The following is a 26,872-nucleotide window of genomic DNA, read 5'->3' on the forward strand; positions in this document are numbered from 1 at the left end:
CCCAAACTTTACGGTATATGCTATTGTACACTGGGATTTTCTGTTTTGGGCCTTCTGAGCTTTTCCGCATCTGTCTAAAGAGAACTATATAAGAGAAGTGATCAATTGCGGGTTTCGACAGGTAGGGGGTCGGGGCTAAGCTTACTTTTTTGTCTAATGGGCCTAGAATAGAAAGACAAAACCCTTTTTGGCGGGCTTGACTTCTATTTCGTACCCGCTTATTAAACGACTGGGCTTACTCGCGGGCTAACGGGCCTAAAAATTCTTTTAACATCTTCTACTAAATATAATTAATTTATTTTATGCTTATGGTTTAAAAAAAAGTTACTTATATTATCTCTAAATTTTTGAGTTTCATCTCATAAAACAAAGTGAAAATTTACTATCGTGGGATGTTCTTGTAAAATGTGAGAAATAATCAAGTTATCTATTCATCTATACTAATCTATACCTAGTATTTAAAAAAGAACACCATGGATTATTAGAAGCCATGTGGCATCTCATTATTAGAAGCCATGTGGCATCTCTCCTTTCATCCATCATTTTGTTTTGTTTTTTTTCAAATTTTTCTTTATTGTTTCTATGATTTACAACTTCTAATGCCTCTTCCACTCTATTTTCCTTATTCAACATCAAGTTATTAATAGTCTAATATACTCATTAGTCTCTTCCACTCCACCCCTTTAACATCCAATATTTATTCAACATATAATTTTTATATTTTTTCAACCTTCAAATTACACCTCTATTTAATTCATATATTACCAAAAATCACAAGTATTCACTAATTAAAACTTCAAAAGACATCTAAAAAACAACTATAAAACCGCCCGTTCTATGAACGGGCTCAAAAGCTAGTAATATTTTAAAACACAATATTTGCATAAAGTGATGCCACGTGTCATCTCTTCTATGTTATTTTTATTTTGTTGTTAAATCATCATTTATATTCATTCTTTTCACTTCTCCTCCTTAATTATATATTCATTTTATTTCAAAATTAATTTTATTTGTTTCACATTCTAAATTTAATTCATTATACTCTAAATGCTACACATTTTATTATTCCTAAATTTACGTATCCTACCTACTTTATATTACGTAAAAAATGTAACCGAATTTTTAAATTAAGAATCACGTGCATCGCACGGGGTAAAAACTTTGTCTAAATAGATGAGTTAACAAAGAAAGTGAAAGGTTTTACCAACTAAAAAAGTACTTTAAAAAAAAAAAACAAGAACAACCGACTAACTAAAAAATGTATTAAAAAATTAACTTTTTTAAACAAACGGACCGGGCGGGTTTGCCCGCATAAATATTATCTCGCCGATGTTCGCCGTTAACATTAACGGGCCGGGCTTAGCTTGCCCAAATTTTCATTTTTTTCCTAAAATCGTTGTACAAGCCCGCTATTTAAACGGGCCGGATAGACCGGGCTAGCGTATCGTCCCGCCTTTGATCAGATCTACTATATAAACTCTCTAGGTCATAACCTATTGTATTTTGTAATCTGTACTCCTCAAAATCAATAGAACTTTTCTTTCCTCCGCCTGTAAACGTAACTAACACATTGTTAGTAACCACGTTAAATCTTACGTTATTTATAATATTTCTTGCTCTTGTTATAACATCACTTCTGATGATGTAAACCAAACACATACATACTCCCCATACCTTGACAAAATATCAGATTTGTAATTGGAGTTATAACAAGCTCAATAAAAATGCCCAGTTATATGGAGTATAATGTACAAAGTAGTAAAAAAAAACTACTCCCTCTGTCCCGGAATACTCGACCCGGTTTGACCGGCACAGAGTTTAAGGGATTTGAATTGACTTATTTAATTTAATAGTTAGTAGTTGATAGTGGGGTATTATTTTAATGTAGTTAGTGGGAGGTGGGTTAAGAGGTGGGGTTGGAGGAGAGTAGGGGTTGAATTTTTAATTATTTTTTGTATGGAGTAGGGGGTAGGTGGGTTAATAGGGGTGAAGTGAGAAATAATATAATATTGTTTGAATATTTCCATTTTTAGAAACAGGTCAAGTATTAAGGGACGGCCCGATAAGGAAAACAGGTCAAGTATTCCGGGACGGATGGAGTAGATTAGATCCCAAAACTAGATTAGATCCCATATACGCACGAATATCGAAAATTATTATTTGACCATTTAAATGTTTAACCTAATATTTCTTCTCATTAAGAAAATACATATTAATAAATTTTGAGCATACTCATTTAATAATATAATATACAATTTTTGTTCTACTACATTTATATACTTAATATGTTAATTTAACCAAGATATTAAATAAATAAGTTGTCGCTATGATATACCTATAACCTGTTTGACTAAATATTTTGTGGTATCTATTAATTGTCACACTCCATATTCCAATTTTTTTCCCCATACATAAACCGGTAAAACATGCTGTTTACATTATCTACTTTAGTAAGTATAATGTAATACTCCCTCCGTATTTTTTTAAGAGATACACTTGGCCGGGCACGCGTATTAAGAAGAATAATTGAATGAAATAAAATAATAAAGCAAGTGGGGTTGGATAGATATTTTAATAATTAAATATGTGGGGACCATGTCATTTTGGTGGATGGAGGGTGGGGTGGGTTTATGAAAATATTTGTTTAATAGGATGGTGGGTGATAGGGTATATTAGATGTATTATTTAATTAGATGGTGGGGTTGATAAGTTACCAACAATGGCAAGTGTATCTCTTAAATAAATACGGCCGGAAAAGGCAAGTGCATCCCTTAAAAAAATACAGAGAGAGTAGGTAAGTAAGAATTTTTTTTACAGTCTTCACAAATTCTTATTTACAAGGATTGTACAATATATATTGTACACCGGAGTAAAAGTTAACCAAAAATGCTTAAAAGTTAAGCTTATATATGTAAAAATTATCTATTTTTTAGTGATATATTTTTTTATTTTAATAAAACTTATTTCTTCAAAATCACTAATAAGCTATAAGATTAATCATTTAACCCTTTAAAATGTTTATATATCAACGTTTATAAAAGTTAATCAAAATTAGGTTAAAGTTACAAAAAAATGGGTAAAAGTTATCTTGGTGTACAATAAATTTATTGTACACCTTGTGCGCGCAAGACCTTTTGTACAATCTTTTATCTTGCAAACTAATCGTCTTAGTAGTGGAAGAAAAGGGCCCGATAAAATTATTTGACTTGCTACATTTTCAATATTGAAAATTTAAAATAAAAATACAAAAGAAAATTGGCCAGATTCATCTTTAGTAAAGTAAGAAAACAGATTACTTCCAAAGAATCCTCAACATTAAACAACCAAAATTCCCAATTGAAACACAGCTCCTCCTTGAACAGACAAAGAAGCAGCCAACTTGAGACTATCACCTAAACGTAATATAAAACTGTAATAAAGGATGCTTTGTACCAAAAGAAACGATCACAATTCCAAACCATGTGTAAACAATGTTCCACCATCTATAACAAAAACGATGGAACGTTTTCCAGTTTCATTTTCCTTTTACAGAAACAAATCAAGTCAATAAGACCGTATGTAAAACAATAATGTTGATAAAACCAAGCTGTAACAGCATGATGTAATATGAATCGAGGGTAACATTTCCCCGTTACTGTAAAACTTATTTGCAAAACGAATTCTAAGTTGCTCTTACTAAGGAAACAAAAATCTCATGTTTCGATCAAAATCCTCCTTTGACCTCTCCTACATAAAAGATGACATGTGGTGTGATCACTGAGTAGAATCCTTCAGGTATGCAATAAGGTCGGCACGATCTTGTGGCTTCTTCAAACCAGGGAACACCATCTTTGTACCAGGGATGTACTGCAAGATATCAAATGTGTGAATAGAGAATGTGAAAGAATTTTTGTCTGTTATCAAATGTGTGAGTAGAAAACATGACACCGGATAATCTTTGATGGACAACACTTGTCTAATTCCAAGTTACAAAAGAAAGTTGGTATTTGGTGCAGACTCTTGGACCAATATGAGGATTCCTCAGATCATGAGAAACAAACGAAGACTAATGAAATTGAAGAAAGCCCCTATAAGGGTATTATGACATCAATAAATCATGATAACACATTACTACTTGCCTCTTTTTACACATAAAATTCTGCTTATGTATCTACTTTAAGGAGAGAGGAAAGAACTCGAGGTACCGTTGCTACAAATCACCACACCCATTTCATTAAGATAAGGCTTAGGCTTGTTTGGTTTCAGTTGGCAATAGCTTACAAGTAAGGACGAAATTACAGATTCTTGATTAAGAACGAGGTCAGTTAGTAGAGACCATAGAACAGGAAACATGTGACAACAGTAGAATTTCAGTGCTTTTAGCATTTGAGATTTCAAATAAAACAAGAGAAACTGGTGGGAAAGGAAGATTTCATAGGTCTCTGATGAGACAGATAAAAAACAAACCTTCTTGGGGTTCAGCAAGTACTCGTATAGAGTATCTTCACTCCAGATGACAGCCTTGTTCTTGTTAGCAGCAGAGTAAGAGTACGAAGCAGCTGTCCCAGATTGCCTCCCAAAAAGGCCATTTAGATTAGGACCTGATACAAACCAAGACAAACATCAGATAAGTTTTAACCGATGGATGGTGGAGCTTTTCAGGGGAACAGATTCTTTTTTTCATTTGCTTAGGGAAAATATACAGTCAGTGACAGGATATTCAATCACTACAACAGCATCAACAAATTGTCAACACAGTTACGCCAGATCATCAAACCCCCACACCCGAGGAAAAAAAAACACACACATACAAAGAAACCTACCAATTGTAATTAACAATGATTATTAACTAACCATTTGTTAAAAACAATGCAAGCAACTTGACTCAATAACAGCGAAAAGAACACAATTTAATCATATACCAACTCATGAAAAATTCACAAACAGGGCTGTCACTTCAAATTTAGATACAGCTATGACAAGTTCAGTATCACCACAGCCTCCACGGGTGACTCAAGTAAAGGCTATGTTACTCCAACTCTTCATTTTATCTCAAGTATCCGTGTCGGACCCTCGACCCTCCGACATGGGTACAGACACTCCGACACTTCATTTTCGACTTAAATCCTGAATTTTTTTCATAATTTAGCCGATTCTGACACTTGGACACGTACCCTTGTCCGACACTAATACCCGAGTCCAAGTAACATAGAGTAAAGGTCCCCGCCTCAATACAGTCTCAACTTTCAGTTAAGACCGTAGCATCCAGCACACACCAAGCATAGCTCAATCACCACGAGCAAATAGAAAATATCTAAATTTTCAATGAACAAAAACATCTCCGTATTTCATGTTATTTGGACTTTAAAGAAAGCTTTCTGTGTAAATATGAAGCATAAAGTGATATATTGCATTTTACAGTCCAAAGTCTAATCCTAAATACAAAGATTGCTCAGCAACGAGGCTGGATAATAAGTTACCCCAGAAATATTTTTCCTATTTGCAAATTTCCCAACGGCTAATAGACAATGGAAACCCATGGAGCAAAACGTAAGTCTATTAGCCGTTTATTAACCCATGAGCAAAACAATGCAAATTTCCCAACGGCTAATAGACAATGGAAACCCATGGAGCAAACAATTATGAGGCTTAGATTATGTTTATTCCCGCGACCACAATCAAAAGAAAATTTAAGCAAACAAAGTTTCCAAAAAGAAATTCTTCCGACTATCCTAAAATTAAATGTTTGTTGATCCATTACTAGAGAAATTCACCGTCCTGCTTTTATCTAATCATTCTGTATAGAGAGTGTGAATATTTAGCCTTCCACCACCTTAATCAAATCAGTTCATCGCTAAAGGCTCTTATTAACCGCAACAAATAAATCATACCTAAAGTATTTTTGGCAAACATTCACATGTTCCAACAAATACATGCTTCCAATTGCATTTTACAACTTAACACAGCATATGATTAGTTCTTAATCCATAAAACCTAATATCAACGTGAAAAGCAAAATTCAATTCACATAAAAGAGCAAATCAAAGCAGCATATGAACTTCATCGATAGAATCACAATAATTATTAAAGATCTACAAACAATAATCATAGAAACTTCAATTGCATGATTGTTTTGCGCCGGAATAAACATAATCTAAGATCATTTCAGGATAAATCAAATAATCGCAAAACCTCAAAACTAAAATGAACCAAAATCAAATCAGATCGCATATACAATTCATAGATCTAAACAATAACATACACCAAATTTCCAGAAATTTCATTAAAAAATGAAAGAGAAAAAAGACCTTGTTTGTGACCAGCGCCTTGATCGACGGTGTGACATTGAGCGCACTTAGTCTTGAAGATCTTAGCTCCGACATCCTTGTTGCCTGGTGGTGCTTCGCTGAATGTCGCCATTACTTTCTCTTTCTAGCTTTCTCTCTCTACTGGTATATTTCGGGTATTACAAAGGCGAAATGCAAAAGAAAGATTTTCTAGGGTATGAGAAACCTTTGAAGAGAGGAAAGAGGGCCGAAAGTTTGGGCCTCCGGGAGGTTCTGTTGGTGGGCCCTTTTGCGTTTTGGGGGGTGGGGCGGCGTGTGCGTTTCTAGAGCCTTCTACGATTGTGCGTTTTTCAGCCACAAATTGTGTTTTACTCGTTTGATCTAGTATTATTGTTTTGACTTTGTAAGCCAATATTATTGTCATCCCTTCAATTAAAGGATGGTTTTGATTAATCGGTTAAAATCATGGTGCGGTGATGATGTGTGCGAAAGATTAGAGGGTACATAAGTTAAAGTGATAGTATTAGCATAATGTCGTGTTGGTATATTAATTTGACGGAAAACATTAAACAAATCTATCTATCTATTACTTCCTCCGTTTTAAAGAAATTAGGATCGGACCGTGCGCTATCGCTCGCAGATGTCCATCCGAAATAATGATGAATTTTGGTCTCCTACATCAAACACGATAAAAACGAATAAAATTTGTTTTTCTTGCTCTTTTTTATCGTTAGGATTTTTTTGTCATTTACCACCTAAAAAAACCCAAACCACCTATACATTTCAAAGTTTTAAATTACCACATAAAAAACTACATTTTTTTTCCCACCACCTGCTAACAGATCTGTTAACAATTCCGTTAAGTGGGGCCCACTTTCAACGGATAATACATTGGTTTCACTTCAACTCTTCTTCAATTGAGTTCTTTAACCGTGTTCATCATATGTTCTAGAGAAGAAGAGGATATTTTTACCACAAACTTTAATGGGGAGAAGAGCAATGATGAAGAAATGAGATAAGGAGGTGTTTGGATGGGAAGAAAGAGGGTTGGGGTTGAACTGTTGAAGGAGTAGAGATGGAGTTTAAAGTTAGCAAGCCAAACAAGGTAGAAGATGGTAGAACCACCGAGGTGGAAGGAGGAGAGAGAAAGAGGGAGGACTGTCAAGAGGTAGATGACTGGAAATTTCAGATCTCTGTCTCCATGTAGACACCTAATTTGTGTCTCCCCTTTGGGATGATGACGATACCATTATCCTTGTTAGGCGATTGGAGTAACTCCAGGCGGAAATCCCAATTGCTAAGAATACCTCCGAAATCCAAAATCCAATCCCCGAGACCGTTCCCCTCCCGAAACTCGGTACAAAATACAACTTCCAAAATCCAATTTCAAAATCCAAGTTCAATCTCAACTAGTGGACTATCCCATTGGTCTTACTAGGCCTTTTCCACTCAAAATCATATAAGGCAAGTCAAATTCGGGCGCCGACCCACAAAACCGAGCATGCCGGGCCCCGCCCCGTAAAACCGGAATTCAAAATCCCGAGAAAGGTTTGTTTTTAGACGCAAATTCAAGCCTTAACCTCCAAGCAAACACTACGTGCCAAACATCGTACTATTCGTACGAAGGTACACCCATACAAGACAAATCAAGGATGACATCTTTCCGTCCTTTTGGCGGCATTCAGCCCACGTCAGCAGGGCCCAGCGCTGGCCTGGCGCCAGGCGCTGGCGTGTGCTGGCATTTTGCACCATTTTCCTCCTATAAATACCCCTTATTTCCTTCGAAAAAAGAAGGGGGGGAGCACAACACATACAACGTCGTAATTTCGACATTACTCCTCACAATACAAGCTTCAAAACTCTTCAAAACACATACAAAAATTCCAAAATTCAAGAGCAATTGGGAGCTCGTGCCTAAGCCTAACTAGGTAAATCGGAATCCCATTTCAATCAATTATGCTATTTTGATTTCAAATGATTAGCAAGTTGGTGTTTTTTTGTCATAAAAAACACCACTTGCAACAATCATACATGCTTTTTCAAAAATACAAACTTTTTCAAAATACAAAATACAAATTTTCAAGATTCAAGGATGTTCAAAGTTATTTGCATTCATCTCTTTGGACTAGAATCACCTTCAAGTGTGGAGTAATCAAAGATGACACCTTTTAGCATTTAAAGGTTTAATCTTTTGAGATTAAAAACTCCATTTTTCAATATACAAGTTCAAGTCTTCAAATTTCAATATACAAGTTCAAGTTTTCGAATTTCAACCATTTCAAGTTCAAGATTCAATCTTTTCAATTTCAAACCTTTCAATATTCAAGATTTCAATTTCAAGTTCAATATGCAAAATCTAGGACATTTGGGTTGAGCAACCTCTCCCAAGTTGAGATTTTTGGCTTTGAATTCGTGTCGGGCGCACTTATTTTTAAGGAGTCGCTTGGCGTTCGAATCTAATGTGCCCAAGTACAAATTTCAATTATGCACCTTTCAATATCGCAATTTCAATATCGCACTTTCAATATCGCACTTTCAATATCGCACTTTCAGTACCGCAATTTCAATACCGCAATTTCAATTTCGCACTTTCAATTCCGCACCTTTACTTGCCTAGTCCATTTCTAGGCAGTGTGGACCTACTCCCTAGTCCTTTTCTAGGGGGTCTTGTATTTACTAATTCCGCACTTTATTTAGTATTGTGATGTTGCTTTATGTGCTTTATCGCTTTCATCACCAACATGCTAAATACAACAAAATACAAAGGTTACATCACGCTTAACGAAGATATTTTTGGACAAACCGGCCTTAGGTTCCTTGAATCAATCTTTAAAGCAAAGTGACCACCGTACAATTAGAAATTCTATTTTGTTCTAATTTGCAAACCCACATAGTCTAATCTTAGGGTTTATTTTCGAAACAATGTTGTGCCAACGTACTTGAATATTTCTAAAGCTCACCGAATAAGCATTTTCGTTCCCGAGCCCGGATCTCACCCATTGTAGACACCTACTTTTGTCCCCATTCCCGAAAGAGAAAGGTTCGATGATGAAAGCATAAATCTCCACTTGACAACACATCTCCTATAAAATAAACGAATCTCAATTCCCCTTTTCATTTCACCCGAAACCTGATATTTATAGAAAACTGCTATTTATGGAAACCTGCTAAAAATAGTAACTGCCATAAAAGGTAGCTTCTAAAAGTGGCAAATCATAAAGGATAGAAACCTGTCAGAATTAGGTGTTGCATTCCAACATAAATCCTAAATGAGATAGAAAACTGCGAGAATCCTATTCCTAATATGATTCGGAAATAAGAGTTACGTATTAATTAAAATCCTAACGAGCCTAGAGTTCGTAACGGGCCCAGACGCATTCCGTCATGAAATTGATACGCACTAAAAGAATCGATTAAGTCTCAAACACTACGGATTTCAGGAATCCGAATCTGACTAAGAAAACAGCCCAGACCCTATTTTCAACGCCTGGCTCTAGGCGCCGAAATCTTCAGCGCCCAGGCCTGGGCGCTGAAAATACCTGGGTACGTGTTTTTTCCTAATTCTTTATGGATTACAACTCTGCAATTCTATCTTTCCACGAACTCTTCCCTATAAATACAGCCCCAAATTCGACGTGAAAAGATCACACACAACATACAATTATATTCTGAGTATTGACTCCAACCCTTAGCCTAAGCCTCACGCTGCGAAATTGTTCACGCGTTCTGTCGCAATCGATCCATAAATCGAACAGAACGTATCCTGTCCCATAATTTGAGATTCGTTAAATAAAAAGGAGAAATAGCAAAGTCAAAGTGGTTAGTTTTCTGAGAACCGTGACGCACCTCTCAAGGGTGCGTCGTAATGTGTCCCTTTTCTATGATTTAATTGCTTTCCTCGCCCTTTTTATGAACTGTTAAACTAACTAAATCTGATTGTTCTATCACGCCTAAGAAATATAATATTTTTGGGAAACTGGATTCTCATGCTAGGTCCCTTAATGCTACTTAAATCAGATAATCACGATCGATATAGTATTATATGTTGCATATTGCTAAAATCAACTCAGATTAGTTTAATAGTTAACGCATGTCCCTTCAATTATTTATGCTGAGCTAGTAAGGATATCCTGCCTCTGGAGTTATCGACGAGTGAGTACTCCTCTCGGTAGTTACAGTCCCCCGAACCCTCAATCTCTACCTTGAGGGTGTATGTTGAGAGATCCCCACACCAGGGATCACAAGGGAACCTACGGTCGTCGTGGTCAAACATAATTGCACTCCCTTTATGTCACGATAACCGGGTTTTGTCAGTTTTTCTCATTGTCGTTAAAAACTGAATGGCGACTCCTATATTACTAGTCAATTGGGTGTAAACTCACAGGAAATCCAATTACACTTGATTGAATAAAAAGAATCGTCACACCCACGAGGGACGAGGTCACGCATAAGCCCCGTGCTTTTTCGACCCCCTCACACCCATCCGTTTCAAGGATTCAAGGCCTTATCTAAAAATAGAGTCATTGTGCGGTCTTTCCAAACGAGACCTAAAATAAGTTTGGTGGCGACTCCTTAGAGGTGCAAAAACAATTCAACGGTTCTCTAAACGAACCGTCGCGTGCCAAACCCCCCCATTGTAGGAAACGGGAAAAAGATCAAAAAAAACCCCTACACTCCATTTTTGTTTTCTAGGTTTTTTTTTGGGATTTTGTGGGGGTAATGGTATAATAGATTTTATACAGTATTGCCTAACCGAGACTCGCCTGGGCTCGAGACCCACTCGCCGACAGTTCTCCGGGTTAAACCTTCAATCTTAGGGCCATTTAAATTGAGTTATTGCGCTTTGCACTGGATATAACCACCACCAGGTCCACCGGCCACTACATCAGAATCCAACGGTTCAAATTAAGGGCAACCACCTCCAAATGCCGGTGGTGATCCTCCGAATGATGCCAGTGAAACGTCGATCATTCAAATGTTGTCGGTGAAGCGGTAATCATCTTTCATGTTCCACCATTTAAGCTCTCAAAGTAATCTATTGCTGATTATTCTTCAATTCGCTCACCATTAATAAGGATTTATGTTGCTGATTATTATTGTTGAATTGGTCTTCAGGTAATGTAAAAGAAACTTATTGACTAATAATTTGATTTTATTGTCTATAGAATTTAATTGCATTTTCTGGGTGGATAATATATCAATTGTAGTTCGTTGTTTGTCTCTGTGAATCAAACAACGAACTGGTATCTATTAGTGTTAGAGCAATTGGTGATTATGGGAGTAATTAGGGAAGAAAAAATTAGAAGTGGTCCCACTTAACGGAGATGTTACGGGTCTGTGAATAGGTGGTGAAAAAAAAATGTAATTATTTAGGTGGTAATTTAAAACTTTGAGATTTTTAGGTGGTAAAACAAAAATTTGGGGTTTTTTTAGGTGGTAAATGACAAAAAGTCCTTATCGTTATTATCTTACAAATATGGAGGACAATATTTTAGTGGTTTAGAAATTTTGTAAAATAGTCTCATAGTCAACACATATCTATATGCCATGGAGGTTATCCTTATATGCACGTGTAACTGAAACGTATGAGGTTGTAAATGTCATTTATGTATCCTTGTGTTGCTCTTTCACATACTCTTCGTTCCTCCGTTCTCTGTAATTTATTTTTGTATTCATCTACAAACTCATAATAGTAGAGATGAATATCCGAACAAACTCATTTTCACAAACAAGATCAAACAAGTAATATTAGATGTATGGATATTTGATGCCGATCAAGTCCCTTTAACCGACTTTATAACAATTAATAACAATACAACATCCAAGTAACCAGATTTCCATTTCCATAAAACTCATACGAATATTTTGTTACGCCATATTAAGCGATTATTTTACATAATACACACTCTGTAAATTGTATATGATACATCACACCCATCTTAGCCAGTAATTTCTACGCCCAAATATATTCGTCTCCCATGAGCTGGCAGTGATAGATCTAAAACATATAACAATCCTAAAGCTTGTATGCTAGTCTTTATCACGTACCATCTGTGAGGGGGTCGAAAAAGCACGAGGCTAATGCGTGACCTCGTCCCTCGTGGGTGTGACGATTCTTTTTATTCAATCAAGTGTAATTGGATTTCCTGTGAGTTTACACCCAATTGACTAGTAATATAGGAGTCGCCATTCAGTTTTTAACGACAATGAGAAAAACTGACAAAACCCGGTTATCGTGACATAAAGGGAGTGCAATTATGTTTGACCACGACGGCCGTAGGTTCCCTTGTGATCCCTGGTGTGGGGATCTCTCAACATACACCCGCAAGGTAGAGATTGAGGGTTCGGGGGACTGTAACTACCGAGAGGAGTACTTCGCTCGTCGATAACTCCAGAGGCAGGATATCCTTTCTAGCTCAGCATAAATAATTGAAGGGACATGCGTTAACTATTAAACTAATCTGAGTTGATTTTAGCAATATGCAACATATAATACTAGATCGATCGTGATTATCTGATTTTGATTGCATTAAGGGACCTAGCATGATAATCCAATTTCCCAAAAATATTATATTTGTTAGGCGTGATAGAACAATCAGATTTAGTTAGTTTAACAGTTCATAAAAAGGGCGAGGAAAGCAATTAAATCATCGAGAAGGGACACATTACGACGCACCCTTGAGAGGTGCGTCACGGTTCTTAGAAAACTACCCACTTTGACTTTGCTATTTCTCCTTTTTATTTAACGAATCTCAATTATGGGACAGGATACGTTCTGTTCGATTTATGGATCGATTGCGACAAAACGCGTGAACAATTTCGCAGCGTGAGGCTTAGGCTAAGGGTTGGAGTCAATACTCAGAATATGAATTGTGTGTTGTGTTGTTTTTCACGTCGAATTTGGGGCTGTATTTATAGGGGAGAGTTCGTGGAAAGATAGAATTGTAGAACTCTAATCCACGAGGAATTAGGAAAAAACACGTCCCAAGTATTTTCAGCGCCCAGGCCTGGGCGTCAAAGATTTTGGCGCCCAGCTCTGGGCATTGAAAATAGGATCCAGGCAATTTCAGCGCCCAGGGCTGGGCGTTGAAATTGATGTTTGGGCCGTTTCTTTGTCAGATTCGGACTCTTAGAATCCGGAGTGTATGAGACTTAATTGAGTCTTTTAGTGCGTATTAATTTCATGACGGAATGCGTCTGGGCCCATTACGAACTCTAGGCTCGTTAGGATTTTAATTAACACGTAACTCTTACTTTCGAATCATATTAGGAATAGGATTCTTGCAGTTTTCTATCTCATTTAGGATTTATGTTGCAGTGCAACACCTAATTCTGACAGGTTTCTATCTTTTATGACTTGCCACTTTTAGAAGTTACCCTTTACGGCATTTACTATTTTTAGCAGGTTTCCATAAATAGCAGGTTTTGGGTGAAATGAACGGGGGAATTTGAGATTCGTTATTTTATAGGAGATGCGTTGTCAAGTGGAGATTTACGTTTTCATCATTGAACCTCCCCTTTCGGGAATGGGGACAAAAGTAGGTGTCTACAGTTAGCCCCCACTTTGACTGAGTCTTGGAGTAAGACGATGGTCAAAGTATTAGACGGAGTGCGTCGCACAAGCCATGGTGACCTGTTTTGGCGAGGGTCTCACGAGCCCCCGAGTGATAACATTTGACTTAAAGGTCATCACTTGAAGTGTCGACATATCCCTCACGTGTCATTGGGATTTGTCAACGGATAGTATAGAATACTCCCTCATTTTGTCATTGGAAGTATCTAAAGAGGCGTAGAAACTCCCTCACTTTGTCATTGGGAGTAGCTACAGATGTTTTCGAAAGCTATAAAGTGTAATTGGGCCTGGCCAAGCCCAACCACGAAGTAAAAATGTTTTTAAAGATTCTCATTTTCAGGGCTAGCTAAACGAGAAAACCCCCTTGTTTTTATGGGACGTAAAACGAAGGAAAATCCAGCACATCGCTCTTTTTTGGAAAAAACGGAAAACCAATCCTTTTAATTTTTGGAAAAGGGAAAACCAGAAAAAGTTATCGCTGCAGCGACTAAGGACCTGCGCGGTTAGTGGCGCAGACCCCGCCGGCTAAAGATGGCGAGCCTGTCCGCTAAGGGTGGACACCCCGTCCGATAGAAGTGGACGAATCTGTTTTTGAAATTTGAAAATAAGGACCTACGCCGTTTGTGACGTAGACCCCGTCGGCTAAAGATGGCGAACCTGTCCGCTAAGGGTGGACACCCCGTCCGATAGAAGTGGACGAATCTATTTTGTAATTTGTTTTGTGTTTTTTTTTTAAATAAGGACCTACGTGGTTTGCGCCGTAGACCCCGCCGGCTGAAGATGGCGAGCCTATTTTGAATTTGAAGACTTTATTTTTCAAAAACTGAGGACCTGCGCGGCTAGTGACGCAGACCCCGCCCGCTGAAGGTGGGCGAGCCCTGTCCGCTAAGGGTGGTCGCCCCGCTCGCTGGAGGTGAGCGAACCTGAATTCGTCTTTTCGATTTGGGATTTGCGTGTCGCGATCTTGCCCGATTGAGGTGGGCAAGTCCCTATTTCTTTTTTTTTTCTTGTGATTTCTTTTGAAAATTTCTTTTTATTCATTCTTATAGGAGCGAATTCTTCCGAGGGATGCTCGGATTTAGTTGCAACCTGAATGTGGGTTGACAATGTGTTTAGATGGACCATAGTCTCGTGGTCATCACCTTTTCATGGTTTTGAGCTAGTCGTTTCGGCTCAATCTTGCCACTACCTGGGTCCTTGATTAGGGGACTATGTATAAGTGTCAATGGCGACCTTTGTCTTGAGGTCGTAAACTGGTTTTATTTTTTTTGAGACATCCAAACACGGGACTTCGTACAGCGTAGTCTAGGAATATTGTTTTAACTTTGCATACTCTCTTTTGAAATATATATTTTCTTTCGAGCCCCCAAGCATTCGTGCTTGACGGCCATTTCTTGTCAAAGAGGTTCCTTGGGGATACGCATTTTGTAATGTCCTTGATCGTGTTTTGGGATCGTGCTCGTAAGTGCAAGTGGTCTTTGTAGTGGTGTGCTATTCTTGACAAAGTCGTGAGGTGCGACTTTCAGTAAGGAAATCGGTAATTTTCGAGTCAAATGGATGCGGCAGGGCCCAATAGAAATTAGGGACTTTTTTTGAGCCTGGGTTCATTTTCGGCGCCCAGGCCTGGGCGTCGAAATAATTCACGCCCAGGTGGGGCGTTGAAAGTGTTGTTTGGGCTGGTCTTTTGATGACACAGTTGGCCTCTTGCTCATTCGTTTATTTCACTTGGAAGTTCTATGTATTCTCTTCTCTTTTGTTTTTTCTTTATTTTTAGAACGTGATGATTTTCTTGAGAAGCCGTAGCCGAGTGGTGGACTACGGTGCTTGTTGCTTTGGGGTGATTATTTTAAGGAACTGTTGCTCTTAAGGCGTACAATTATTGCGATAGTTGGGCGAGTCTATATGGCCCAAGGAACATACCTTGAGGCGTAAGACTTTGACCGCTCTTGTTGTTGCATATTTTTCCTTTTGAACGTGTTCGTGAATGTTCGATACTTAGAATGATGATATGTATGTGCGAACGAGCGTTCATAGAATGGCCGTTGTGTGCGGTCCATTAATCATTTTTTTTTTGAGCAATGACTGATTTTGAATAGTTTGCTTAGAACCTTGATAGGGTTTAGGCCCATTCATGAAGTGGGCTCAAACATCGTGCCCTTTCGTTGGTTCAAACATTTGCTTCGAGATTTATTTTGCTATGGTTGTTTCGTAGCTTGGAGCCCCCAAGTATGCATGTTGGGATGCTTCCTTTTGGCGTACGATTTTTGTAGGTTCTTTCGAGAAAGATTCCTTGGGGTTCCGCTCATGTAGGTGCGAGCTATCCCTTCCGTGGTAGGTAATATTTTGCTACCTTTAATCCTTAATGTAGAAGTCGTGTGGCTTGCATTTTGAATTTGGGCGATAAGTAGTTTTTTTTTGCCTCTTTTACACATGCTCTTGGTCGTGCCTACATTAGTGCAATATGCCTTACTCTCCTTTTTTAGACTTGTACCGTGGGATGGTTGAACTTATGGTGCGACGAAGGCTTGTGTGGCCTAACCGCATGTATTAGAACATTTCTCCAGGTGTTGGGATATAACATTATTATTTTTTGCATTGGAGTACTTCATCACGCCTCGTTCAGGTGTTCGAACAAGCGTAGCACCTTCTGCGTGGGTTTGCACGGCTTATTACTTCGTTCGATGCGAGATTTCATAGGTGTTTCTTTCTTATTTTCATATCTGGGCAAAACTTGGCTAGCAGAAAGATTCAGCGCCCAGGCTGGGGCGTTAAAGATATCGGCGCCCAGCTCTGGGCGTTGAAAATGATTTCTGGGTATATTTTGACAGTTCTTATCCTTGATTTTTCTTTCACTTTTGCTTTGGAATGAGGTAGACTGTGTAATGGGCGCTTGTAGGGCGAGCGTTATGTGTAGTAGTTTGATCGGAGTTTTGGTGACTCGCGATTTTCAGTTACCCTTGTTAGTGGGGTGACTTTATATATTCTAAGTAGTGCTTTAGAATTTGGGAGGGGTTGTAGCCATTCTAAGGTTCGTTTTACACGATTAAAGCTTAGTATTGTGCCCCTGTGATGTATGTATAGCATTAGCGTCGAGAATTTGCGATAAAATCGTCATTTCGAGCATTTTTAGAGTGTTTTTCTCAAGCCCCCAATTGTAGCTACGGGATTGGCTTGGTGCTATAATGCTTTGCATACGTCTTTATGCATTCATGGTGACATGGATCATGAATAGTTTGAACTAGACTCGTTTAGTGCGAGGTACGTTCGAGTAGTGACCTGCTACTTCTCTTGTAAATGTCGTATTGTGCGACATTGCCATGGTCAAGGTAGTAATATGTGGAAGTGTGCCTTGACCAAAAGTTAGGTGCCTTTCTTTACCCATAATCATATTTAGAAATCTTTTTGAGTCACTTGCCATATCGAGATAAACAGATACTTAGCTTAAACCAACGGCACTTTATTATGTTCGAAGAAATCATTTGAAAATTATTTAAAATCCGAGTCCTACTGTGTACAATCCGAGGTGTCCTAAGTAGGTTGACTTATAGAAGGGTTCGTACAGGATTACATGAGTGAATCAAAATACTGTTACAATTTTGGAATGCTGTCTAAGGATTTGCTGGAAGCCAGGGTGCAGGTGTCAAGATATTACTTGTGCCCGTTTGGAATATGCTTTTAGGCTTTTAGGGCCATCTTTTCCAGAATTGCGGGAATATAAACCGTTTTCAAATTGACTTAGATTTACTTGGTGTATGTCTGCACGAAAGGTCAAGGTATACTTAGTTCTTTCCCTAGCTCTTTCATTTCAATTTTTAGCCCCCAGTTGCTGTTATGTCTTCCCATTAATGATGTTTTTAGATTTCGATTTTAGATGCCCGTGTCATATGTCTGAGTAGGGTGAGCCTTGGTTAAGTGCCAAGTCATATTGACAATGTCTTATTTTTTCCAAAGGGGATTAGCAAGCATTTGTATTACCATGAACGGGTGCCCTGAGTTCGAAGGAACGATGGGGTGATGCCGTAGAACAATCCTCTTTATTGCAAGTTTACTGCCTTTACTACTTGTCGGCGACTATGACTGTGTCTAGGGGTGAAAGAAGGTCTTTAAGCGAACGACTATGTCTAGTGGTGAAAGAAAGTCTTTAAGTGAGTTAGTTCGCTTTAGGGAGGGTCAAGTCGAGTACTTTAGAGGTCATGGACGCTTGCGCTAGCCCCCACTTAATTGAGGCAAAGCGATCTTTTGAGTCTTGGCTAGGTGCCTAGGAGTGTGAGTGCTCCTTCTGGTAAGGGTACGTGCCCTTATTATTTTTCGATGTGTGCTTGTTTTGGCATCTTGATGACTTGAATTCTTCCTTTGATTTTAAATTTTTTTCTTTCGACTTGGATTGCAAGTAATTAAATTTCAATAAGGGACATCTATTTTTATTCTTGTTTTTCTATAGGCTTTAATATTGGTTGGACCGAATCATGGATTGCCTACGTATCCGCCTTAAATAGATTTAATTTGGAATCAGGTCTTGCGTAGTTCTTGGCCTAGAAAATGGTTTCTTAGAATACCGATTTTTAAACAAGTACGTTCTGAGGTGGAAACATATTATTTGAAACGGTAGAATAAGTGAAGTTTATTATTATTTTAATCTGCTGCTTTGCCGTAAGCCAAAAATTTGTTTTATATTTTTTGAGTACATGTATTTCTTGGTGGTACGTATATCTGAATACGTGGTGTACCCCCCCAAGTGTTCGTTATTGTTCCGTGTATGTGCGGATAAAATGACGAGCACTTCTGGAAAAATTTTAGCAAGCAGAGAGATTCAGCGCCTAGGATGGGGCGCTAAAGATTTCGGCGCCCAGCCGTGGGCGCTGAAAATTATTTCTGGGCGGATCTTTTTTGGTGCGCTAAATGCTTCTTTTTCTTTTTTAGACGAACTTTTAAAGGCGCTTTGCAAAGTATTTTTTTTATTATTATCATTTTTGTTAAGCGTTAAGTGTAGAATGTAATTTTCATTTGTCTTCTTTTTTTATTCGTGACTCAAGACGGCTTGAAAGACGGGTTGAATGAGATAGGATAAGTTGTATAGGTATTAGTCGAGCATGAGGATTACTTCTACCAAGGCCAATGAATAGCATGGGGATGGCTCAAGGGTATGTCAACAGGATGTATCCAAACAAGTTATACGGTCATTGTGCTAATGGTGGTGTAAGAACAGGTTTGGGCTTTGGAAATAATGGGCATGACGCACGTGTCAATGGCCGTGCGTGGTTTGCGGTTGATAACAAGTTCAAAAACAAGAGTTGAGGTAATGGTTTCTTGGGTTATGGCAATGAGAACATGGATGGGTTAAATGAGCTGCACAGGGACCTCAGAGCGAAGGCGTCTAAGAGCATAAGGATTGGAAAGGGTAGACATCGTAGAATTTTATGATTTGGATTGGTTGACTCAATTCTTTTCCTTCGTTTACTTGGGTAAATTTCGTACTTTGGGAGGTACGGGCTAAGTATTTCATGGCTCTTTTCGCTCTCCCTTTTCTCTTTCTCTTTTTTCTTTTTGCTTGGGATTTCTCCCCAACATAAATCCTTCAATCAATTTTTTGTTTGGGCTAAAAGGTAGATGGTTGTGGTCTTTGAGTCACGAGGCGAGACTGGTGAGCCTCGTTTGGTAGGCCTATAGTGGACCTTTAACTTTAGTAGGCCTAGGGTGGACCTTTAGCTTTAGTGGGCCTAGGGTGGACCTTTAAATTGTCTTACTTTGTAAGCGTATTTAGTCGTTTCTTAAAATGTGCAAATAGCGTAGATTCAAAATGTTATTTTTACCTTATTGAAATTTAACGAAAGAATTACATCGAAAATAATTTTTTGCTTCTTTTTAGATTCCAGTTTCTGGGATTTAATTGGAAGTTGTGATTTAGGCTCGAACTTTCATTAATCTTTCTGATTATAACCCGTGTATGAATACAAGGAGGTGGCCTAGACTCAAAATGATGACATGGCGTAAGCCTATAACACTTGACCAAGCAACTCTCAGACTTAGGCTAATTGGACCATAACTTTCGTTGGTTGACACTTCAGATTTTAACCCTTGGGTGTTCATTTTTCATGCGCCATTTTGCTTAATGTTGGCAAGGTAGTTAATTGGGGAGATCGAATTTTTATTTTTGCAAGGCTAGAATCATTAGTGCGGCTTTCTCTCTTAGTGTGTATTGCTTTATCCCAATGATAGCCTTATGGTATGCCGATTTGGGTATTTTCATGGTTGGTCATGTTGCATTCATGGAAAATCTTTTAGTCCGTACTTAGTAGTATTTCAAGGAGCGAGTGACTCGAGAGGACTATGATAGTCGTGACCCAATGTGATTATAAGCCTTGAGGCCATTAATTTTTTTCTTTGCCAATGGTATTGATACCTTAGGTTCACTTTGGGGGTTGTGCGACTATGGAGGAATGATTTTCAGAATGTGACTGTTTCCATTTTGCAAATACTATAATATATTCTTTTTATTGGTGAGAGAGAGTATTGAGGCCGTGGATTCTTAGCAAGGGATGACAATTACATATGGGTGCTTATTGATTTAAATGTTAGGAAGGGAGACTCAATATGGTTTAACCTTTTAATTTGCATAACGACACCAAGCATTAGGACCGATTCTATGGATAAGACAACTAAAACTTAGGATTTAGATTGTACTTTGGCATAGCCTAGTCTAGACTCGGATTTATATTTTTTTTATTTGAACATTTATTTTTTCTTGAAGACTTTATTCGAACATTTTTTTTGAATACTTTGCCCATGTGACATTCAAGGTCGTTTAATTAGCATGCTCGGTTTTGGTGCCGAGCATTGTCGTCGTAGGAGGCCTAACAACGACACAAAGAGTTATTTATTTTTATTTTTTAGTCGCTTTTAGAGTCGAGTGCCTTTTCATACGCCCTTGCAGCAATTTTTACGGAAAGTTTTTTTTTTGCTACGTATATTTTTTTATGCGCGGGCACCGAGGCTGCTGTGCCTGACCAAAAGGCCAGGCAGCAACTTCAGCGCCCAACAGTGGGCGTGAGAAATTTTGGCGCCCAGCCAGGGGCGTAGAAAATGCGTCCCTGGCTGGTTCTCGTTTTCTGTTTGCTTATACTTTTGTTTTTGCGACTTTAGTTTCGCGTGCTTGCCTTATAACGTCCTTTACACGTTGTGCAGCGTTTGTGGGATTCGTTACAGGCCATCCCGAGCGTCGCTTATTTTTGTGGCGATCGTTCGGGCTTCCGGAACACGTATGTTGGTGTAACTCTTTGGCCAATTGGTTCATGAATGTTTGGGCAATTTTTAAGGTCGTTGGTTTTCTAGCATTATTTGTCTAGCATTATTCGTACGCACAATCATAACATAGTCACATAGTTCGCTACACATAACTACATTACAAACATGGATATGAAAATTAAATATGTCACGTAGTTTATGATAGGCTTCTATGGGTAGTATTTGCGCCTGACTTGGTACCGCTTCTATCGTAGATCCAACACATGCCCCGGTCGAGGTAGTGTCTTCAACAGACGAATTTCACTCAAGAGGCCAACCCGCAAGAGCAAGCCAAGGGGGCATGCAGGCGAGAGGGACCTAATGAGCGAGCGATTGGGTTCGGGATAGGTGTACTACCTGCACAAGTGCCGAGTGGGCAACATGCGCGGCGTATGCACCCCCCTATTGGCGAAAAAAGGTATCCTTAGTCCCAACTCCCGAGGGAGCCGAGATTCGTTATGCGGTTCTGCCCGTTCACATTAATATGCTGATTTTCAGGTCGTCCCAACTTGATGGGGAAATAAACGCGGGGTAGGATCGTTTCACCCTTCGGCTATTTTGATTACCTACAAGCACGAGTATTTCCTTCACTATCCCCAGTGGAGTCGCCACTGTGAGGGGGTCGAAAAAGCACGAGGCTAATGCGTGACCTCGTCCCTCGTGGGTGTGACGATTCTTTTTATTCAATCAAGTGTAATTGGATTTCCTGTGAGTTTACACCCAATTGCTAGTAATATAGGAGTCGCCATTCAGTTTTTAACGACAATGAGAAAAACTGACAAAACCCGATTATTGTGACATAAAGGGAGTGCAATTATGTTTGACCACGACGGCCGTAGGTTCCCTTGTGATCCTTGGTGTGGGGATCTCTCAACATACACCCGCAAGGTAGAGATTGAGGGTTCGGGGGACTGTAACTACCGAGAGGAGTACTTCGCTCGTCGATAACTCTAGAGGCAGGATATCCTTACTAGCTCAGCATAAATAATTGAAGGGACATGCGTTAACTATTAAACTAATCTGAGTTGATTTTAGCAATATGCAACATATAATACTAGATCGATCGTGATTATCTGATTTAGATTGCATTAAGGGACCTAGCATGATAATCCAATTTCCCAAAAATATTATATTTGTTAGGCGTGATAGAACAATCAGATTTAGTTAGTTTAACAGTTCATAAAAAGGGCGAGGAAAGCAATTAAATCATCGAGAAGGGACACATTACGACGCACCCTTGAGAGGTGCGTCACGGTTCTCAGAAAACTAACCACTTTGACTTTGCTATTTCTCCTTTTTATTTAACGAATCTCAATTATGGGACAGGATACGTTCTATTCGATTTATGGATCGATTGCGACAGAACGCGTGAACAATTTCGCAGCGTGAGGCTTAGGCTAAGGGTTGGAGTCAATACTCAGAATATGAATTGTGTGTTGTGTTGTTTTTCACGTCGAATTTGGGGCTGTATTAATAGGGGAGAGTTCGTGGAAAGATAGAATTGTAGAACTCTAATCCACGAGGAATTAGGAAAAAACACGTCCCAAGTATTTTCAGCGCCCAGGCCTGGGCGTCAAAGATTTCGGCGCCCAGCTCTGGGCATTGAAAATAGGATCCAGGCAATTTCAGCGCCCAGGGCTGGGCGTTGAAATTGATGTTTGGGCCGTTTCTTTGTCAGATTCGGACTCTTAGAATCCGGAGTGTATGAGACTTAATTGAGTCTTTTAGTGCGTATTAATTTCATGACGGAATGCGTCTGGGCCCATTACGAACTCTAGGTTCGTTAGGATTTTAATTAACACGTAACTCTTACTTTCGAATCATATTAGGAATAGGATTCTTGCAGTTTTCTATCTCATTTAGGATTTATGTTGGAGTGAAACACCTAATTCTGACAGGTTTCTATCTTTTATGACTTGCCACTTTTAGAAGCTACCCTTTACGGCAGTTACTATTTTTAGCAGGTTTCCATAAATAGCAAGTTTCGGGTAAAATGAACGGGAGAATTTGAGATTCGTTATTTTATAGGAGATGCGTTGTCAAGTGGAGATTTACGTTTTCATCATTGGACCTTCCCTTTCGGGAATAGGGACAAAAGTAGGTGTCTACACCATCCTCTATCTCTTCGTCTTTAGGAACTCGAAGATATAGGACATTGTTGCACCTAAGAAAAAAAATACCCCAGAACTACAAGGTGGTGTTAAATTCTGGAGCTTGGGGCAAAAATGAGAAACATGCATGAAAACTAAATAAACTCAACAACAAGTTCACATGAAAGAATGGACGTCATAGTCTGTTATGAGAGAATCTAATCAGCCAAATATTAACTCTATAAACCATCATACCACAACACCAATATCGTAAGCTCAATCCCAATATCACCCAATTTGTGGATGAGTGTAGAAAGGAACCTCTCAATAAACAAGAAATCACTCCAACATAATGTAAAAGTCACCTCCCTACATATATAACATATCCCCCAAAGCTCAAAAGTATAATAAGTCACCCCAACACCAGCTGGTTATACCTATTAAAATAGGTGCAACCAGTTGCACAATGATTTTGTATATTCTAACTTCTAAGGAACGAAGTTTGTGGCCTAGGCACAAGTCACAAGTTGCAAAATTTTTACTTTATAATGCTAAAAAGACAAGAGGTGGAATCATCTACTAAGAAATTTCAATTTGCAATAACAGTAAGTATCGAAATAAAACTTTGATAACCTGATGAGGATCTCCAGTCTTCTGGCCTTCAATATACTCTTCAGTATTTGCCAGCTGCAAGCAAGTCATCAATGTGAAAGATAAGAAACTATGAATTCAACAACACAACACAAAGAAAAGCATCCACTATCAGAAGTATTTCCTCCCTGTATCAAAATCAAATTTATATTAGGTGCATGAGAACATGCTGAGGAATTGTAAGAATGTGCTCCTGCCTTAATATTGGTATGTACTTACACAAGCTTTCCACAGACACAAAATTCTTGTTTCTTGTTTGCACCGGGTGGAAGAGGCCATATGATTTGGTATGGTCCTTACATGATTTCCCTCCTATGGTAAGTGGCCCTGTTAGAATAATTTGAACAACCTGCTGCTTTCAACCACTTCATTGAACGTTTACCTCTCACAATTAAACTACAATAACACAAAGATTAATAGGATAGCTGGTTTTATTGAAATAAAATCAACAAAGGAATATTTGAAAAGTTTCATAAGTGTTTTTGATCAGGTCATACTTTTTGTCATCTATCTCCACTCTTATATCATTGATCTCAACACCAGGAAGTTCTACTGTGACGACATGGCTGGATTTGGATTTAATATCGTTTATCCTTGGCGACCATCCTATTTCTACAACAGATTATGGATAACTTAAACCATAGAATATGTAATAATTGCTTCATTAGTAAGAATGATTTATATTACTCTAAACGAATATGATTGTAGTAAATAGTATGCTAGGCTGCTACTTTAAACTAGAGTACAACATATATCTGGAATTATGTCTTACCATGTATTGGAGAAGGAAATGTGTGTCTTATGCAAGTGATTTGCTTCTCTTGTGGCGTGGCAGATGTGTGACATTTTGATGTAGATAACATCTTATCTTATTTAACGGATTCAGTTGCACCAGTGTCTGAACAGTTCAATTCCTCTTGAGCAGGTCTAGAAAAGAGTGGTTGTATAGAGGCAGGACGAGAAAATAAAGGTGACTCAGGGGCAATAGTGTAGGGGAATACAGTTAAATACATATAACATGTGCGAAAGATCCTCAAAGCCAGGAAACATGTATAAAGCACATATTAAGCAAACTTACATTCGAAGCGTGTTTTCCCGAGTTTAGTATCAACGAACACGAACAAAGAACTCCAATTGTCGTTCCTCTATATGGTTCACCGACACGTTCAAATACGTCTTAATAATCGTAGCTTAGACAATATTCAAGAGTGTTTGCTTTTTCGAGAAGAACATTTTTGAGTAGAGAGCAAAACTGAAACAACGTAATTTCAGAAGTAGGTTTAGGGTTGTGGAAAAAATGATTAGTGTGTGTGGAATATAACCCTAAATTTATATTAGTGTAACCGGCCAAGACACAAGGCCCTGACCGGCCATACACACACACACCGCAAGCCACACACGTGCAAGCCACACACGCGCAAGCCACACACGCGCAAGCCCACTGCAGGCCGAATCCCACAACAACCGAGCAGCAGCGATGGGCCGCGAGTCTCGCTTGCTTGCTCGCTGCTTGCTGCTGCCCCTTGTGCGCGCACACTTGTGTCGCGGGCCGGCTTGCTTGCTGCATGCGAGCTCGCTGGCTCGTTGGGCCTTGCGCTTATGCGCGCTTGGCTCGACGGGCCGACAACTCCGTTGCGGCTCGTATTCGCGACGAACGCCTTACGTCTATTATTTATTGTATCGTACACGATGAATCACCGTCGTACGATACGATTATTCGTTTTGGCCAGCTTACGAATATTCGCGATACGATATACGATTCCGATGCAAGGTCGTATCGTATATTATGTTTTTCCGAACTAATTCCCGAAAAGCTATTAAACCAATTTCCGATTCATTTAATCCGGTGATATGTTACATGCCATTGGTGTGACCTTATAGGTTCAGTCAAGAGTAAGATGTGAGCCTAATAAAGATTAGAACTCACTGATCGGAAGCATTACTCCAGCTAGCTGTTCCGATCACTTGATCTCACTGAATTAATTATTCGTAAGTAATCTGAACCTTGGTATTAGACTTAATGCACCTTGGGTGAAGGACACATTTCCTTCAGTCTCCCACTTGTCATTCAGACAAGTGTGCATTCACATTCCTTTGTCACTTAGTGTTACTTGCTGAACATAAGGTAAGATCCAAGCCATCCTTATTAGGTCCAGAAGTGTTTCTCGGATTACTGAGTTCAACTATTAAACTTTTACAGAATGTTAAGCCTTAACCATTATGAGCACGGCCATGCATTTTCACAGTATCTAACTCTCCGAGAGGCCTTGTTACACAACAACACCATATCCTATCAAAGATAGGAGGATAATCCATTCTTGCAATCTATGAACACTCACTCTGATTCATAGTACGCCCAATAACTGCTTTTATAACTTCCTTTTACGGTGCGACGTTTTGCTAGCATTAGAGCGAACTAATTCTCAAACGAGCAATCATAATTACTCATGTTTTGAGGAATGGTTTTAATCACCACTAATGAGAACTACTTATGACATGACTTTAATATCTTAAAGTGTTCTCATGGTCAATCCGATACAAGATCCAATAAGTATCTATGCAAAAGATTATGACATCCAGTCAATCTAGTTCGAGAAACTGAGCTGCAAATCTACTTGCAATCTAATCTTCATTGGTCATTGCTCGTCCACCTTTCAATGACCTGGATTAGGGATCCTTTGTGACTTCAATATTCAAGTTCACTTATGGGTGTTTCTTTGTCGAAGAATCCATCTTGACATCCCATTTGAATGTTTTGAATCACATGGACTTTTCATTTAATACTAAACCAAATTAAATGAATATGAATAAAGAAATTTCATAAATATGAAATGGTTAAACCAATTGTTTTAAACACATATCTAACAGATGTTCTAAAATGAAACTTAGAAAATCAAAGCCATTCGCCAATATGCTTGATTCCCATGGTTGCTACATGTGCATTATGCTTCACTTGTGGCAACGGTTTAGTCAATGGATCCGCGACGTTGTCGTCATTTCCAACCTTGCAA

General features: G+C 38.7%; 1 protein-coding gene across 1 annotated transcript; it reads right to left on the reverse strand.

The window, feature by feature from the left end:
• Positions 1-3,462: 3,462 nt before the first annotated feature.
• Positions 3,463-6,586, reverse strand: LOC110788023 (cytochrome c-like). The gene is made up of 3 exons (XM_021992662.2): positions 6,288-6,586; positions 4,447-4,580; positions 3,463-3,846 (listed from the first exon to the last, which is right to left on the reverse strand). The coding sequence occupies exons 1-3, from the start codon at positions 6,397-6,399 to the stop codon at positions 3,754-3,756; spliced, it is 339 nt and encodes a 112-aa protein (XP_021848354.1). The 5' UTR covers positions 6,400-6,586; the 3' UTR covers positions 3,463-3,753.
• Positions 6,587-26,872: the final 20,286 nt, after the last annotated feature.

This window comes from Spinacia oleracea, chromosome 4 (assembly GCF_020520425.1).
Source record: "Spinacia oleracea cultivar Varoflay chromosome 4, BTI_SOV_V1, whole genome shotgun sequence".
In the NCBI taxonomy this organism is placed as follows: domain Eukaryota; kingdom Viridiplantae; phylum Streptophyta; class Magnoliopsida; order Caryophyllales; family Amaranthaceae; genus Spinacia; species Spinacia oleracea.

What these genes read in the sequence shown, in the direction of transcription:
- LOC110788023 (XM_021992662.2), bottom strand. Translation starts at nt 6,399, where the DNA reads ATGGCGACATTCAGCGAAGCACCACCAGGCAACAAGGATGTCGGAGCT. An exon ending in AGGCGCTGGTCACAAACAAG is followed by an intron (nt 4,581 to 6,287) that starts GTCTTTTTTCTC and finishes GGTTTGTATCAG; the next exon opens with GTCCTAATCTAAATGGCCTT. An exon ending in ACTTGCTGAACCCCAAGAAG is followed by an intron (nt 3,847 to 4,446) that starts GTTTGTTTTTTA and finishes GATATCTTGCAG; the next exon opens with TACATCCCTGGTACAAAGAT.